The sequence below is a fragment of the Cylas formicarius genome, unplaced genomic scaffold (genome assembly GCF_029955315.1).
Source record: "Cylas formicarius isolate icCylForm1 unplaced genomic scaffold, icCylForm1.1 PGA_scaffold_10__41_contigs__length_53128322, whole genome shotgun sequence".
NCBI lineage: Eukaryota > Metazoa > Arthropoda > Insecta > Coleoptera > Brentidae > Cylas > Cylas formicarius.
Genome location: NW_026844214.1, coordinates 49504299 through 49524194, shown reverse-complemented (window position 1 = coordinate 49524194; position 19896 = coordinate 49504299). Strand labels below are relative to the sequence as shown.

At 34.0% G+C, this 19896-nt stretch overlaps 1 protein-coding gene across 2 annotated transcripts in view; it reads right to left on the bottom strand.

The window, feature by feature from the left end:
• LOC132700853 (sodium- and chloride-dependent transporter XTRP3) overlaps window positions 1–19896 on the bottom strand; it is a 59317-nt gene that overhangs the window by 27616 nt on the left and 11805 nt on the right. For both annotated transcript variants that reach the window (XM_060668427.1, XM_060668435.1), the window contains exons 2-4: window positions 15367–15599; window positions 11239–11460; window positions 1414–1524 (exon numbers count right to left, since the gene is read on the bottom strand). In XM_060668427.1, coding sequence (XP_060524410.1) covers window positions 1414–1524; window positions 11239–11460; window positions 15367–15599 — 566 coding nt within the window. The remainder of the gene's footprint in view (window positions 1–1413; window positions 1525–11238; window positions 11461–15366; window positions 15600–19896) is intronic.

Genomic DNA, 19896 nt, shown 5'->3' with positions numbered 1-19896 from the left:
GAAATTAATCAAATAGAAATTAATAGGCATATTTTTAAGAGTTTAGTGTTATTTCTGTCATTTTTGTTTATTTATTTGATAAATAAAAACTGCTCAAAATTAAGGAGTGCAGAATCCTACACTTTTCGACATTTTTCAATTTCCATAAAAAATCATTTTATATTTCGCAACACTATGCATAATATTAATTATGTCAAACTAGCTATGTCACGTCATAACGCCGTAAAGTATTTCAACATAATTCCCAACCAGTTTTTTAACATGCCATTACATAATTTCAATAAAAAATATCTTTTAAATCTCTATTAAAGGGCTTAAACTAAAATAGCTAAAATAGTACCTATATATCTGTTTCGTCAATCATTTTAGCCAAAAGCGCAACAGTTGTTCGGCTTACATTAAAATGTGCAGCTATCACTGATAAGGACCCACCATCTTGATCGCAATTCTTGCTTTAATCTCTCTGCTTCTTTGTGGAGCCATTTTGGGTTTTCTTTTATTTTGGACATTTTTTTTTATTTCACAGTGACATTATTAGAAATATGAAAACAAGGAAGTTTGTATGATGACATGGTGGCCTAAAATACACTGATCAAAACTTTGAGAAAAAGTGTTTTAAGAGTCGTATCAGTTTTCTACGAAACGAACCTTACCTAAAGGTTAAGTTTACTGAATATGTTTAACATAGAGTATTGATAATGAACTTTAGAAATACAATAATATATATTTTTTAATATACGAATATTAGTAAGTAGCTGTATCGTTAAAAATTTAAAATCTAGCTATAACAGTAATCAATAAGAAAATTGCATAATTAAAATAAAAAATCAATAATGCAAAAATAATATAAATCTACATGCATGCAAAAACCTTTAATAAAACAAAGGCGAGAAAGAAAGCAATTCTTTCAAATTCGACTTATTTTTCATTTCTTCCTCCTTTCTTAAAAATTGGTACAAGCATGTGAGGAAATGTTCCCTCAACTGACCTATTATTAATTACATTTGCGGGTATGACTGAAAATTAAAGAACAACAATGTCTATTATTTCAGATGGCTTGGTAGGTAAAAAAACCATAGTTTGCGTAATAAGAGCCTCATAAGTACACTTACTAGACAATTAATTATCAAAATGCTCATGTCATTTATTTTCTATAATGTTCAACAAGTACCTACCAAATTCATTAGCTACAACTTTCTGGTCAGTTATTAATTTATCAGATATTTTAGTCTATTAAATCCTTGTATAGTTTTAATTCGTTTTGGTTAGTTTTGGTGAGTTGATTTAAACCTCATTGGGACAATATGGTGACTACTAAAAAACAAATTATCCAAAAGAAAGTGAGAAAGAAAGTAACTATCAATAAAAATTATTAATTATTGATGTAGAAATGAGAAAAGAGCTGCACCATACCTTGGGCTTTAACATGTGCTTAAGTCCTTCACCGGATCCTTCCAAAAAGAATCCCTCCACTAAAAATATGGTTAATACTACGTACGGGAACAGCGAGGTAAAATACACAACCTAAAAAAAGAATACATCTGGTTAATATAAAAAAGAAATACCGGGTAAAGACAACGAGGTACGGTATTGGGGACCAGACTTATCTACACCGTGGCGTGCTAGATCTCCAGACCTTACAGTAGAATAACAGATGTTATTTATTAAGTTCGCCCTACTACTCCTGAAAATATGGTTGGTCTTATCCGAAATTCTGGAGACAACCTTTCAAAAGCTTATTATTGTATTTAATATACAACGCAGGACAAAAACCTGACAAAATGTCGGAAGGCACTTTCAACATTAATAAAGGCCTTTGATTTTCATTTCAATCAATTTTGTTGTGTTTTACAGTCATCAATGTTTAGCTTCTATAATGTTCGGTTAGAGTTATTAATTTTTAAGCGTTGCCTTAGGTCAGGATAAAGATATTGAGGTTCGGTTTTCCACTGAATTTTTGGGTTTTCATCTAATGACATTTATGTCAGAAAACGCCATCTGGTGGCAATCGTGTTACTCATAGCACATTTGAGAGTCTATTAAAAGCTCCGAGTTAATTAAAATCAATTAAATCTTTTTCGAGTTATCGACATCTAAAGCCATTTAGTGAGGATCAACTAAAACAGGCAAAGGTGTTACGAGAAACGGGGCTAGAGAAATAGGAAGAACTCTGGGCTATGATGAATCTCATGTTTGAAAAAGATTGAAATCCGAACAGGAATCAGAATCCCTGAGCTGTTTTCAAGACGTTTTTACTTCAGAGCAGAAAAAACAGTTGGTAGACGGACCATCGTAAAGCACCCGACTTACGTTTCTACGGACTCACGCTTGCAGGAAGAAATATCATCAACCATCCATGTTCCACGAAATTGAAGTTAGCAGGTGGGGACTGGACCAGAAAATTAATAAAAATAAATCACCTTTCACTGCGCATACCACGGAACATTAGAGTTTTTAGACCATCCCAGATAAATTACCTGACCATGTTGCTCCTACTGGTAGAAGAGGAGTAGGCAAGAATTATTGCAGCCGAACAAAGAAAAACTGTGACAGTTGCTTGTGCCACGGGTGCAACAGAGCACTAGATTCCACCATTCTTCAGTTTTGCACATAAAACAGTTAATCCTCTATTGATAAGGCAAGCTCCAACTGGATCTGCTTTTGCTGTAATGCACTCTGGATATACGCATTCATTGAATTTTGTTGAATATTCGGAGCATTTTGGGAAGTATACAAATCCCACCCCAGATAGCTCTATCTTGTTATTATTGGATAACCATACTTCTCACACCACTCTGCAAGCCATCGGTTACGCGAAAAATATTCACATCCGTTCGCTGAGCCTTCAACCATAGAGCAGCCATCGCACAGAACTGCTCTACAAAAACTTTTTCAGACCACCATATTATGATTTGTGTGATAACTGGACAACATCTAACCCTGGGCGGAATACCACGGCAAGCATATGAGAAAACTACTACTATTCAAAATGACAGAAATTTTTCCCTTGGATAAAAATAGGACTTTCCGTTGGCCTCAGTCGCAAAACAAAAGAAAGAGACTGAAGAGTTAGATGATACGGATACAAACGACAAGGACATGCATATACGGGTTGTATTTGGAAAAGACTTGACCAATAGTGATGAGAAAAGCAGCTCTCAGGGAAATAACGAGCAAAAAGCTGTAGATTCCGTTGGAAATGTTATGTGAGACAAGCCTCAGCAAAATAGCGAGATAGAAATTGAGGAGCTTGTTGGAAATATCGAAGAAAATGGGCCTGGGGAAAATATTATGATAAAAGAAGGCGGCAATGTCTCAGATACAACTGATGCTTTAAATAGTAGCAAAAAAAAAAAAGAAAATGAACAAGAAAATGATTAAAGCCGACGACACTTCTTAGCCCAACCCCCAATAAAAAACAATTAGAAATTTTAGAATGGGAGAAGAAAAATAAAGTTGAAGAAAAAAAAGGAAGGAAAGTATCAAGAGAAACGTGTTTGTTGAAAAAGAAAACAAGACAATAACAAAAAGAGTTTGGAGTTTATTATAATAGAACCCCCAACGCGAAGAAGGGTTTTATGTTGACAAATCCGATATTGTAACGAAACTTTCGAAGCTATTGCAAGGCACTGCTGCCATATTTAAAGATTTAATAAGTCTTTCTACCGAATTAAGTGATTTGACTTTACATTAAGTACCTAAGACATCAAAAAAGTTTGTTCTATATTATCTTTTTGATTTTTTATATTTTTGCGACTTTTTCTTAGTTTTTAGGACTTTCACTCCTTTGGATTAAGAGAAATTGTGTGTGCATTCTCGAAATTGTTTCTTAAGAAATATTTTTTATTTGAAAAGTGGAATAATCAGATATTTGCCACACTCCAGGTCCTATTGGTAGAGTTTTGAATTTTATTTCGTTTTTTTTCAAATAAATATTTTGTTCCCGTGGTATATTTAAAATTTCAAGTTTATACCTGCGGCCTAATCGGCATTAATAATTCTAATATCAATTTCTTTTGACCGATTTACTTTTTTTTTTAATTTTTTAGGAACATCCATTTCTTCAATACCGTACCTAGTTGCCCTTGCACTCGGTACATGTCGAGGTATTGATATTTTTTCGATTTTTTCATCGACACCTGACGCAGAACTAATCCAAAAGATTTGCAAATAGCTCTAGAGTAGCCTGTAGAAGTTGCGTAGAATACAGGGTGTTATTTATGTAAATATTGTCTTGTTATTAAATATGGAGGTTTTCACCAATAGTTTTTCAGTGGTTTCCTGTGTGTCCTTCAATACAATAATGTTATTGTATTTAAATTTTTCGACAAAATTCTGCCTTGACACCTAGTCATCTCAGTAGAAATCTACTACGAGGGCGGGGAGAAAAGTTTCCGTCGTGGCCAAGAAAAATGATGTTTAATTTTTTTTTTTGCTTTATTTTTCCACATAATCTCCATCAACACTAACACAGTTTTAAATGTAGTTTCGTCAAGCTACTTTTTCGTTGCTCTCCAATATTTCACAGTCGCTTGGGGCTAAGTCTAGCAACCAAGGAGGTTGCGGCATCAACTCAAACCTCAATTTGTGAATTTTGTACATGACAACAATCGATAAATGCGCTATTCTATTATCGTGAGCAAACAAAATTTGTTTTGGTTAGTTGACCAGTGACTTACCCTTCTCGAGGCAATCGATGTATATATATTCTCTAGCAGCCATAACCTTGTTTGCCTATAAAATTGTTTTAGCTTTCTTTGCAGTTGGTTCCTTTTTTGCAACCCACTGTTTTGACTGTTCCCTACTTTCAGGAGTGTAGTGATGGACCCAAGTCTCATCATCAGATATGAATAGACGCAAAAATTCTATAAAGCACCAAATTGTCGGTAGAAATGTTTTTTAGTATGATTTTTTGGTAGAGCTTTAGCAAATGCGGTACCCACCTTGAGTACAGCTTTTCCATGCTCAAATGGTTGTGAAAAATATTTCGCATACGTTCAGCTAACATGTCTGTCTCGTGCACTTTCAACCTACCGTCTACCAACACTATTTAATGGATTTTCTCAATCATTTTTGAAGTTGTGTCCTCAATGGGCGAGTCTCATCAGATGTGCTCACATGACCCATTTTAAATTCAGAAGTCCAATGCTTAATAGTTGAATAGAATATGATGGGCAGGTATAAAACCTTTCAAATACAAGTATTTAATGACAGCACGTTTTTCCATTTTCCAAAGACCTGGTGACACCACCTCTTGGTCAGGCCGGAAACTTTTCGCCCCACCTTCGTAATATTGCCTGCAGTGCAGCTGGTGAACAACGAAAGGATAGAGATTTTTTGGTACCGAATCAAATTTTCGATGTACGAGGGTCACTCGATAAGTTCCCGACCTCACCTTAACGATGGCCACTAGTTACTAACTTGTCAGTTACTTACAATAGTTTCAGCCAGTTGAGAGTCGTTGGAGTGAGTCTAAGTGAGTGTAAAAATGGAAAAACTTGAGTATAAAGCTATCGTAAAATAATAAAATAAAATAAATAATAATACACCTACGCATATTAAAGTTGAGTTGGATTCTGTATATGGAGACTCTGCGCCATCATTTACCACAAAATGCCAGTTTTGGCGCCGATTAATTACTGTATACATTATAATTAAATTATACGCCCGAATCAAAAATACAGTCAAAACAGTGAACTGCGGAAGGGGGAACCAACCCCAGAAACAGCAAAAACTGTTCTTTCGGCTTTGAAATTGATGGCGACTGTTTTTTGGAATAGCCATAGAGTCATCTTTATCGATTACTTTCAAATAGGAAAAACTATAACAGGATCATACTAAGCGTCATTGCTTCACAAACTGAGGCTTGTGAAAAAACGGCCACATTTGCAAAAAAACTTGTTTCACCAAGACAACGCGCCTCATACCTCAGCGGTTACCATGGAGAAAATCCACGAATTACGGTTTGAATTGCTCGACTGTCCGCCTTACACACCAGATCTAGCCCCAAGCAACTTCTTTTTGTGCGCTCATCTAAAAATTGCGCTTGGAGGACAAAGGCAAAGAAAAACGCTGGGTGCTGTTTAGACGAATTAGAGAGAAGTAAAAAAAGTTAAAAATAGGCTATGTTTCATTGTTATGTCTGAAACTTTTTAGGCGACCCTCGTAGTTCCATTTAAAGTACTTATTTCATGTTTCCAAATCAAGCGCTTGTTTGTATTATGTTCAGTATGTCCGAAATTCGTTGTCATTGCGGGATATCTCAAGATGCCGTCAACAGAATTTTCATATCTCATTGCGTTTCTTACCTGCAGGGTGATTTTAAAAAACTGGCGATTTGCTCCACTTCTTATATCAATATTTAAGCTGTCGAAGAAAAAAAAACGTCTATTGAGATTTTTTTTTTATAGAAGTCAATGGAGTAGTTCTTTTAATTTTAGTTTTGTTTTTTAAATTATGAGGTAAACTTGTGTATTTTTAAATGGGACACCCTGTAAACTTTTAAGTCATTGTGATGCATCCGTTAAGGGCTAATATTTTAATATGACTTCTTATAGTAGGTTATTTAAATAAATTATATTAAATATTTTATTTAATAACAACATTACACTATAATTTTATATATTTCAAAATTATTCAGTTTAAGTTCAGTGTTAGTTAATTAAAAATTAACTTGATATTATCATTTAAAAAGTATATTTTAGGAGTATTATTATCGATGTTTTCCTCTCGCAAAATTAGTTTAAAATTGTATTAGTTTAAAAATTGTATTTTTTTGAAAAAAGTTAGTCTAAACGTAAATCTAAATTTACAGCTAAGAAAACTGTTTAAATTGACCTTGCATTAAGTAAGCAATATAATGGGGAGGACTTGCACATTTTTTAATTTCCCTTCAGTGGCATTTCGCAGATCTTCCATTGTATTGTATGTCGCCAAAATATTATTTTCACTAATTTCGCGATGCGGTTTATTATAAGTTTTTGGCCGACCTTTGCGAAAAGCTGCAAAATTAATTACGTTGGTTTTAAGCCCACCAAATATTCTTTTATTGTCTTCGCTCAATAATATATTTATAAAAGTTATATAAAATTAAAACATAAATATATCAGAAAAAATGTTTGAGTTGAAATGACTCAAGACTAAATACCTGTTTCAATAATAATAAAATAAAAATGAAGTCTTCTTCAATTTAGTCGACATATGGGTACCACGTGATCTAATAAAATATCCTCGATGTACCTAGCACCTTCGTAAGGGTTCCGCTCCTCATTGCAGCATTCTGCAGATCACTCTCCTGGATTTCCGTTCACCTTTTTTCGTAGGTCAATACCAAAAAGGCAAATTCTGGTCTCATCTGAGAACATCTGGTCTAAGCGTAGGAGTGCTTGACGATGAGTTGGAGTAAGTTTTGGACTAATTGCAGTTGTTTTTGGGGTCAGGTTCTTTTCCTTCAGTCTTCTTCAAACTATCCACTCACTAATAGCCACTCTTCGAACTTCATGGATCTGTTGTTGCACTTGAACCGCATACGAATGACGATTTCTTATTATTATTGACACAATAAAGCGGTCATCATGAGCCGTTGTAATTTATTTTTATATTTTATTTATTTTCTGGATCAGATGAACAGTTTCTAGAAAAAAAATAGTAAAGTCAAAAATTTTCAACCTGCCAATTTCTATGCACGCAAGCTGATATTAGTTTGTATTAAGTAATTTTATCTTAACCTGGTGCAATTATTTAAAATATCTCAATTTCTTTTATTTGTGTTTCACAGGTTTTCTGGCAATAGAAGCAAACATGGGACCGCGTCCAAGAAATCTCCTCCGTAGATACTACAGGGGCAATATTTTTCGGACAATTCGACAGGTTTCGATCAGGTAACTTCAAGGGTTTGAGATGTTCTCTCAGCTTTTGCTCCTCAGCGACGGTCATGCTTTCTAAATCCAGAAGACCCCTTCCTGCAAATTTTCGGAGTAAGTAGAGCCTTGCAACGGACGATCGCGGGTGATGAATCCTGAATCTGGTAAGTATTGTTCTTATTTCTTGGTCCAAGTGTTGTATTGAAGTTGCCGGCCACTTTATGACTCCGAAAGTGTACGTAATATCTGGGAAAGTCCAGGAGTTAAGAGATTGAATTTTGTGTTCATTACTTTTCTTATCCGAGTCTTTAATTTACGGGTATGGTCTGTTCATACATATAAGAAAGTGACCAATTGCTTTTGAATGGCATTATACAAGAGTGGTCATTAACATACAATGCAACAAGATTATTACTAAAGTCTCGTAATTCAAATTCAGGTAAAAATTGTGAATAATCCCATTTCAGCGAGGAAAAAAAAAGCGATTCTGACATTTTCTTGAGTGTGATCAAGATATAATACGGCGTAAAATTTACCAGTTATACGAGGAACAAAGCGTGCCTACATTAGATATCTTAATTAGGAGAATTGAAAAAGATGAAAGCGATGTTAAATGTGGCAGAACCTTATGGAAGTCTATTCAACACATGGGTTTTAGATTTTAAAAAAATCGACAAAAGGCAAGTTTTAATGGAATCTTTTAGAATTCGGAAATGGCGACTGGAATATCTAGAAAAAATTACGAATTACAAAGAACAACAAATGCCAATTATTTACTTGGATGAAACCTGGTTCGACACTTATGATACCCCGGAAAAGGGTAGGGTTGACTCAACTGGTAAGTGTAAAACAAAGGCGCCATCAAAAAGAGTTAAAAGAATAACTATTTTGCATGCTGGCTCTAAACATGGTTGGATTCCAAATGGACTTTCTCTGTCTGCGAAAAATATTAAAGATTCTTCTCTGGATTACCATGAAGACACCACCGCTGGTTTATTTGAAAATTGGTTTAAAAACAAACTGGTTCCAAACATTCCTCCTAATAGCGTCATTGTAATGGACCCCTTCCTCATGTAACACAAAAGCAACAATCCAAAACTACATGCATAATAACGGAATTTATTTTCACGAAGATTATACCAAAAACCAATTAATTGAGATTCTACAAAGCTTGAACCTACAAAAGGAATACGTCTGTGATAATTATGCAAAAAATCTAGGGCATACAGTTTTAACCCACTGTATATTTAATCCACATTAAACATGTTTGGCACCATCTGAAATCTGCCATTCGTCGTAACAATGTTTTCCCCGTGTTAACTCCAATGTCCTCAAACTTATAGAAACCGAAGTTTTTAACATCCCTCCAAATATGGGCAAATTCCATTAAACATATAGAAAAAGCAGAACAATCGTTTATCCATATTGCAAATAATATAGAACAAATAATAATTACAACAGGCGATGATAGCGATAATGGTACTGATTATTATGTGAATAATTTTAAGTAATTTAAGCAGGTAATAAAAATAATTTGTAATTTTATTTTAGATTTAATCATAAATACTAAATCCTAAAAAAAACCCAAATAATTAAATTCTAAGCAAAGTACGGACCTGTTCGGCTATATTTCATTCTTACAGGTTGCCCTGGTCTTTCCTTAATTCGTATCAGTTAGTCACTTTCTCATATCTATCAACAGACTTTAACTACTTCGCGAGTCCTGATCATTTCGATGTCATAATGTTGGTATCGTTGATTAACCAATATCCTGGAATTACTGCGAGACCACATCAACTTGGTAGGTAAGCTGCCTCTCGTCACATGCATATAGCTTTAAATCATCTACGTAGAACCGGTGGGTTATTGACATAGGTGGATTTCGCTAACCATTGCCCCCTGAATTGAGCATCTTACTCAGTGGGTTCAGTGGCAAACAGAACCACAGCGGAGAAAGGCTGTCGCCCTGAAAGTTGCGTCGTTTTATATACAGGGTGTTAAAAAAGTGCGCTACCAAACTTTGGGAAACAATTCCTTCCGTGATTTTAAGAAAAATATGTCATATAAACATAGGTCTAAAAATGAATATTTTTCAAGATACAGGGTGTTACAATTTTCAAAAAAAAATTGTTTTTCCTTTTATAACTTTTATATCAATTTCGATATTTTTATGAAATTTGGTGTGCATCTTTTCCTTATCGAGAGGCGGTTTTTGACATAAAAGCTCGATTTCTATTTTTACCAGTGGCGTCCGTACGGGGTTTGGACTCAATTTTTTTAAAGGAAAAAATGGCACCCCACTGCTTTTTCTGAAAACAAAAATGATTTTTAAAATCCCCATTCAATTTGGAGTAAATCTGGAACTTGCTTTAGTACGACGCACGATTTTCGATTAAAAAAATAAAAACCATTTAAATGCATCTAATATAACCCAAATGCAATTTTGCAATGTTAATTTGTTATGTTATTTGAAATTTGGCACGTGTAATGCTATGACTAGTGCCCATAAAAAGAAATAAATATAATAATTTGTAATAATCTAGTACTTGTTTTGCGACGACACTTATGATTTCCAATTAGCATTCACACGGTCCTTTTTCGCTTTTCTGTTTAACAGTTTGACAGCATACTTTTTTAACACCCTGTATATCTGCTTGGTGGTGTATCTTTGTTGACCTCGCACGTTGATCGTTGTCCTCCAATTTAACATTAGACAGGTCAGCAGTTTGGTTATTATTATTATTATTATTATTATTATTATTATTATTATAACTTTTTCATCCTGTGCATATACAATTCAGATGCTTCATCTGTATTTTCACGAGACAGCACAAAAGATTACAGCATGTCATATTTTTCAACATTTCCAAATCTTCGTTGACAGCCACAATATTTATAAATATTTAATTAACAAATTGAAATATAAAATTTCGAAGCAGTAATCAGTACTTCGACATATAAAGCGTTTTTTAAAATAATAAATAAAAATAAATGTGCAGTTTAACAACTAGAACGTGCCATTTAAAAATACAGAACTTAATATCATAATGCTCCGTTGGATTCTACGTAAAAAAATCTCTATAGACGCAATGGGATAAGAAAATTCTGTTGACGGCATTTTTCGTTTCACAAAATGGTATCACCAAGCAAGCCGCAAGTCTCTAGATTTACGTATAACGGAAGTATCCCGCAACTTGGAGTCACTATAGAGGGGATGAGATATTTTGTATATAACACTCTGTATTACCACTAGCGATTTACTTTGGTGATATTTACTGACCAACTTTTTCGCGTTTAGTTTTGGTGATACCTTGGACATTTTGACTATTATTTTTTTAGACTTTTTTTAGATACTTTAGGCGCTAATAAAACTCACCTTTCCTGAGCTTTGAATACCCTTCATCACGATAAAGAAAACAACCACCCATGACAGCAGCAAGCACAAAGTGATCCACCATTTGGGCTCTCCTGGTTGGTCGATGGCTGGACTGGCGTCCAGCGTGACTCGATACCAAAAGTAAGCGGTTGCTGACGATTTGGCACACTCCGGAACGGTAACGTTGTTAACAATTGGACATTTTTCCCATGGAAGTGGCGGCTAGAAACGGAACGGAAATATAGGCACTTCGACAGTTCGAATGATAAAGTTGTGAGAATACAATTTTTGAATACAGATGGGGTTCCCCACGTTGTCCATCCATTACAGGTTTTAGGAGGAACAAAATATATATTGCTATGAAACTTGTTACACCATGACCAAAAATATTGTGAAATAGTGTGATTCACTTGTCCTACTGTTTATTACTACAATATCGCAGCCCCTTATAGAACCAACTGCCGAGCAGTAACCTTTCCAGGACCGTGCTAGGAATTTATCTACCTACAGTAACAAGCGGGATCTAAGTATGTTCCAACCTTTTTCGCCGAGCAATTCTTGAAAGATGTACATAAAAAGATTAGTACATTACATTTCTATATAGGACCATTATTAATAGATAAAATATTAAATATAATAATAATAATAATAATAATAATAATAATAATAATAATAATGTATCAGTCACTTAAAAAATCGCCACTCAAAATAGCACGACGAATAATACATACATTTTAAATGGAACATAATATTTTTAAATGTTGTCTTGATTTTCTATTAAAATTCTTTTACGTTGGCCATGACAAAATGACACAGTCAAATTTTTACCTGACAACTGAGCAAACAAATGTATTTATTTAAGTCCGGAGGCTTGAGATCCGGCTACTTCGGGGACCAATCCCATGGCCCTAGACGCCTGATCCACCGATCCTCGAACGTTTCATAAAATTGTTAATCAATTAGGATTAAAAATATCTCTCAAAACTATGTACTCCGAGGAAAATCTTCTTGATGGAGAGCGAACATGGTATTAAATTTATAGGGGTACATTCCATGCTGTTTCAAAATTTCTTGAAATACGTTCAGGATACGCATGAACACATTGATGATATTTCCCTCACTTGAAGTAACCGACTTAAATCTTCTGGATTTAGTACGGTTCATAGCTGGCAGGATACCTTTCATTGAACAACATACAAGTTCTGCTAACAACTCTGCTGCACTTCCCATGTATTACGAATCAATTTACAAGTTCAGCAGTAGAATATGGATTACACGGGTCTACACAAAATTTGACTTTGACTTTAAAGCATAAAATTGCGCTATTTTAGATCGTAATTAGATGAAAGAAGAAATGACTTAAAAAATTTGGTTTTGTATTTAGGAGACAGACTGAAGAATTTTTTAAAGAAACTTAAACAGGTTACTGCAATACTATTTACAAAACTTCTGACTTCCTTGTTCGTTGTTGTTGTTGTCGGCTTCTTCAGAGCTTGACTGAAATTATTTTAGTTTTCAGAAACTGTTTTATTCAGTTAAGCACTGAAGAAGCCAACAGGATGTATGGCGAAACGTTAGCAGGTTCGACTCAAGAAAAACCGACGCAGGAGGAATCCAAAAGTTTTATAAATAGTACCTGTAAAAATTTCAGTTTTAGCTACGCTCTGAAGAAGCCAACAGGATGATTGGCGAAACGTTATCAAGATATTTTTTAAAATCTGTGGTTCTAATTTTTAATTAAAAATAAAACCATCCCAATAAATATGTTCATAAGTTTTATTACCAATATAACTCACAAAAAAAGTGTAAAATAATACAAAAGCGTACGCTTTTACTTTTTTCTTTTATGTTCATAAAAAAAATAAAACCCAAATATAATTTTGAAAACGTTCTCCTTGCTGTTTTGAATACACCCCCATGTTGTTTTCAAATTTATCTACATATGTTACGTTTATCCTGCAGAGCATAACCTCAAATTTGTTTAGCATATTCTCATCCAACTTTTCGCAGATTTTTATTGCTTTAAAACTGTTCCGACATGCTATTCGAATATGATTTAGCAGCGGCGAAAATCTTTCTAATTTGCAGACCAACAAGAACTCCAGCTTTTACCCTTGCTTCTGATAATTTTCTTAACAAACTGTTTCACCAACTCTAGCTTAATGTGCATGATACTTAGCATCCGGTCTGCTATCCCATAAAGATAGATAATACGGATACTTTCTATATCCGGTCTGTAGTGCCATTAAAAATCTCACCATCTTTAATTTACACTTTTATAATTTTCTTTTAGGTGTACTGAGTGTAATAAAACATCTCTTAAGCTCTTTGTAGATCTGTCAGTAAATAAATCCCAATTTCTTCGTTTTGCTTCTTCTGTTATTGCAAACACAAAGTCCATCTTCGCTAGTGCGCTAAGTGTTTTGGTTGTTCTGGTATAGGTAAAAGCCCTAATCAGAATTACTTTTATTAGAACTAAGAGATGAGCTTTTTTTTCGTTGACTCAGGTACTAGTTGGTACGCAATTGGAGCAGAAGATTATCGATAGGTTTTGCATTCTTATGACTACGTCTTTAACTTGGATCCACAATGCAATAGTAGTAGTCATTGTAGTTGTCTTTTGTTGTAGTTGTAGATGTCATAAGCCTTTTCTCACCTCGATACCAACTTAAAATATAAAAATACAAATTAATATATTGACTATATTTGATTCGCCGCTTAATCAAAAACTGCTGGCCTTCTAAACAACTTTTATAAAAACTACAAGCCCGTGGCTTGTCTTCATTCCGAACAGAAGAATCGAAATATGCTTCATAGGCTTCAGAGAGAATGTGAGATGTCCTTATTTGGAATTTTATGTCTCGCACTTTAATAAATAGTCCACGTATATAGCCAAAAGCGTCGGGATCCACGACGATATTTTCAGTTTTTCTAGACTTTTACAAAACACATGATCATTATTTATCATTCAAGTGCCATCTAGCGGCATTATATGAATGTGAAAACCCTACTTTGTTGGTGGAGTTTTTTTGAATGTATTAAAATTACTTAAATTCATAAACAAATTCAAAAATGGGTATTATTATTATTATAACCATCACAAAGGCAAATTTTATATCAAAAAAAGGTATTTGCTCTTCTTTTTTGTGCCCAATTAACCTCAAAATAATAAAATAAACTTTTGGACAAAGAACGAAAATTATTTCGTAGCCTTATTATGTATAATTTCAACACTGCAAACTTTTTCGCTGTCATCTGCGAAAGTTCACTTTTACGCCAGGCTTTAATTTGTTTTTTTCAACCAAGATGGCAGGTAAGTGTGGGAACAATTAGTGGAAGCTGTTTAAATTTTTATGTCGAATTCAACAGTGCAATAAAAAACTATATTCTCCGTTTGAAACTGACAATGTCGCAAAAGCGAAAATATTCGTCAGGGCCAACTATGACCATTTATTACGTTTCATGACAATATCTATTTTGTTTCTCATAAAACTTCTAATGGACTTATTGGCTGATTGGAAAGAAATTTTCTACAAAATTCAAAAGCACGTGAACTTTGTTTGGCAAGGGAAAAATTTTTAAAACAAAAAGCAAAATATTTAAGCAACATCTTCAATGTCCCACTTTATTTAAAAGTGAATTGGGGTTAAGTGATGTCTGCTCATTGCTGCACAGGTTTTGAAAGTAGTTTAGGAATTTTTGAATAATCTCGAGAAAAAAAAAATAAAAATCTACTAATTCTTATTAAAATTTCTACTGTTTGTCTCTTCTTTATGAGTAGAATTTTTTTTCAAAGATTTGAGCCTTCAAAAGCTATAAATGTGAAAATATGATTTCGCGGTTATTTAATCAATAGCTTTAAGGCAACTACACCAATTACAAAAAAAAAAACAATATACACAAAGATATATTCTTAATTTTCTTTTCGCTGTATTTTTGTATTTGTATTTACAAAACGGTTGACCTTTTCAAAAAGTAGCGAGCAAATTTTAGTGCCACACAAACTATTCAATGGGCATTAACAACGCACTGCACTTTGAATTATTATAGTAGTAAATCATTATAACATGAACTGTCTATCGGTGAGAACCCACAATTAGCTTTTAATTACGTACTTATAGTTCTTACCCAAAAGCTATTAAACAGATAATAGAAGCACCAAGTGATGATCACATTGTAGTAAAGAGCTACAAAAAATGTAACTATGCAGGACGATATTCCGATTCCACCCAACCATGGGTGGATCGTGTTCCATACGCCGAGGGATCCTTGGCGCATCTTTTGTCCGATGCCCAGCTCGATCAGGAACAAGGGTATCCCTTCCAATATGAGCATTACCGCGAATGGGATGAGAAAAGCACCTGAAACAAAAAAAAAAGAAAAAAAAATGACATCGATATGTCAATAGAAGCCGATGAAAGATTTGATGTTCCTGAATTATATTGAAACTAACTAAGCAAAACATAGTGTTCGAGACTGAGGAACTCTCAAATAAAAATCTGGTTTTCCTAAACATCTATTAATAAACTAGCAGTTAACCTATATTCTTGAAACTAAAAGTGCTCTGCATTACTAACAAACAGGTGTCAAATAAGTTAAAGCAAATATTTGAAATGAAAGTTAACCTTTCAATGGGTATTCCGTAATAATAATAATATTAATAATATTAATTATGACAATAATAATAATAATACTAATACTAATAATAATAATAATAATAATAATAATAATTGAATATATACGAGGTGTGTTCAAAAAGTAAAGTGACTTTTAAGTTGTATCAAAAAATATATATTGATTCATCAAAATTGGGCAATCCTCGAAGCACTTCGTACTTTCTCTTTCTCTTTTCTTTCCTTTAATGGCTTCTTGAGTTGGGAACAGGAAAAAATCGGAGGAGGCCATAGCCGGTGAATATAATGGCTGAGGCATAATTGCGTTTTTTTTTGGCAAAAAGTTAGAAACAAGCAACGATGAGTGAGCAGGCGCATTATCGTGATGCAAAATCCATGATCCACAATTCTGGACATTTTCATTGCATTGCACCTGCTCACAATTTCAAGGTAATACTGTTTATTGACCATACGATCTTGGGGTAAGAACTCTTGATGTCTACGTCACGATAATCAAAGAAAACACTAAGCAAAACCTTTATATTTAGGACGACATTAGGACGACTGAGCTTTGGCTTCGATGTCATCACCATATGTCCATGATATGTCACCAGCTATGATCTTGCAAACTATGAACGTGCAAACTGGCTGAAACTGTGAACATATATTAGGGACACGTGTACCAGTATAACAAAAAAAAATCGAATATAGTACGTACGCAGCCCGAATAAATACAAAAGTCGCCTTAGTTTTTGAACACACCTCGTATGCTTTTTTCCAGTGTCCCTTCTTTTTTTATTTTTATATTCATTTCCCTTAAGGTTTTTTTTAAATTGTTCTGCATTGATTTGTGAATTTAGGTGGATTTGAGGGTTTAAGATTTAATTCATATTTGTTAGTTTTTTTTTGTTAATTTCTGAACATTCTGGGATATAATACATTGTAGCGGTGGTTAGGTGGAGTAGCACGGCTAAGACCTCATCAGCCTGTGTTAGTTCTATGTATTTTTTTGTATGTTCATAGGGGTTATTTAATATTGTTATTATACGAGGGTAGGGTGAAAAGTTTCCGTCCTGACCAAGAAAAACGATGTTTTAAAAAAATGCTTTATTTTTCAACATAATCTCCATCAACACTAATACATTTCTCATAACGGTGTTCCAATTTGATTATACCAGTTTTCAACATAGATTCGTCAAGCTCCTCAAAATACTAATTTACAGCTTCAAGAACTTCTTCGTTGCACTTAAACCTTTTACCGCCAAGCCATTTAAGACATTTTTGAGGTTAGGAAACGGGTGCTAGTCGCTGGGAGCTAAATCTGGAAAGTAGAGAGGTTGCGGCATCAATTCAATTTAATTCGTGGATTTTGGACATGGTAAAAAATTTTTTCTTCGCCAAATGAGGTCGTTTAAACGTTGCAATAACTCTGCGTAGTATTGACCTAGTGTTACCCTTCTCAAGGTAATCACTGTATATAATTCCTCTCGCATCTCAAAAAACAGTAGCCATAACCTTGTTTGCCTATAAAATTGTTTTAGCCTTCTTTGGAGTTGGTTCCCCTTTTGGAATCCATTGTTTTGACTGTTCCTTAGTTTCAGGAGTGTAGTGATGAACCCAGCTGTTATGAATATTTCGCGCACTTTCAGCTACAGGTCTCAGATATTTCATGCACTTTCAACCTGCGGTCTTCCAACACTATTTGATGGATTTTCTCAATCATTTTCGAAGTTGTGACGTCAACGGGCCGTCCTCAGCGAGGCTCATCAGATGTGCTCACATAACCCATTTCAAATTGAAAAACCCACTGCTTAATAGTTGAATATCATGGGGAGGAGTCTCCTAGTTCTTCAATTTTTTTTGGTGCGAAACCTTTCAAATATTTTTTCAATTTTTCCATTTTCATGAAAACAACGGAGGTGTTTTCAGCAATTTGGACTCTAACGCTCTAACTGTACGTACGAGCATGGTTGCAATGCTTAGTAGGGCCACCTCTTGGCCTGGTCAGAAACTTTTCACCCCACCCTCGTATATCATAACACTGAAATAAAGTTATATTATTTTATAATTTATTTAATGCACTCCCAAGAGTGATTTCACTAAAGAAATATTTGGAACAATTTGTCTCAATTATAACATCCTAAACCGCAAGTGGATAAATCGATGCCATTTTCTGGGTTATTGGGCTATCGATTTTTCTATCAAAGCTTCCAGTTGCAACTTAGGCAGCCATAGTCAGTGGCGTTACAATTTACGCCATGCCGATAACGGCTGCCAGAGTCGCAACTGAAAGTTTTGGTAGAAAAATCAACCGCCTAACAGCCCGGAAAACCGCAATGAGCATAGCTTACGAAATTATTCCAAATTAAAGAGTTTCTTCCATTAAAATATTAGTCGTGAGCTGTTGAATGAATGACGGCTGCCTAAGTTGCACCTGGAAGCTAACTTAATTATTATAACATCTGCAGGGTGTTTCACGGCTAATAAAAATTGATTTTTTTAGGCTGCTACGTTGCCGCTTCTTCGAAAAAGTAGCATCAACATTGAAATTTTAAATGGGATACCATTTTCCGATCCGCTAGTACTTGTTTGTGAAAATATTCTATTTTCAATAGTTAGTTATCAGTTAAGATTTTGAACATAGCTTAGGGTGATATCGCACAAAATTTCTTACTATCGAAATTCTTTCTATATTATACAAAACAGATTTTTATATTGGAAAAAGGATCTTGTTTGCTAGCGTGCTGTATAATTATTTGTCAATATTTTCGAAAAAAAATTAAAGTACAAATTTTGTTAACTTGATTCTTATATTTATTTTACTCTCTTAATAAATAATGTTTATAACATAGTTTTTAATTTTGCCTTCCAAATACAAAAATGGCAAAAACTGCATTTCGTTTTAATGTAACAGCCTACGTTATCACATATTCTAAGAGCTAATTAAATTCAGCATCGAAAGATTACTCTATACCTAAATCGTGTGGTTTCTGAAATAAATGCAAATATCTCTTTAACTGGATTAGTTTGGCGCAATTCATCTGTTAGGTGGCCATTAGGTATCCGTCTTATGTTAAATAAAATACTTACTCCTTATTAACTCTCGTGCAAATTTTGTCGATAAAATCGGTCCAAAATCCAACACTTTTGGCATATCGAAAAAGATTAACTTTCTTAGGGAATCCTAGTCTTCAGGAACTTCGAACCTCTTGGTACCAACTAGCACCGGCTCACTGTACCGAATAGGTGTCGCAGGAAGTCGCAGGAATTATAAGAATCATCCAATGAACATTGGTTTCGACGTTAGGGGCCGTAAGATTGGCCAGCAGGACCGCCCGATCTCACGTCATTAGATTTTTACCAGTGGGGTGCTTTAAAGGTGCAGAAGAAAGAAGAGTTACGTCATCGGATTGTAAGATTGTCACACACAAAGAATTTTATAGTGTTGAGAATGCAATGGTGAACACTTTGAACGACTAGTGTAAAAATTGGATTCATATGAATTATATCAAAGTAATCCAGTTTTCAGAGAAACTTGCTTTTATTTCAGAAGCCAAAAGGTATGCATGATACATCGTTCGAAAGGGAATTTAATTTTCTCTTAGAATATGTGTTAATATATGGGGGTGTTACATTTACAAAAATGCACTTTTCACCAATTTTGTATCTCGTAGGCAAATCATTAGTTTTGACCAATCCTCTATGATATAAAACTAATTTTGATATTAAGAAATACCTCACTAAGCCATTTCCAAAATTTTAACTTCCTGCGGGCTCCAGTGTCATTTAAATTAAATTAAATTAATTAATATAATTAATTATAATAATTAATTAATATAATTAATTAAAATTTAATTTAAATGTATGTTGTGGTAGAAAAATAAATTAAATTAAATAATATTATCAAAAAATAAGCAATATATTTTTACAATATAAAGTTCCTAAATTTTGATATTCAGGTTTAAGAAATAACGCAAACGCTATTTTCTTTTACTAACTAGGTGGGTTTATACAGTAAAATCAGGGTTTTTTAATATTTACTTTA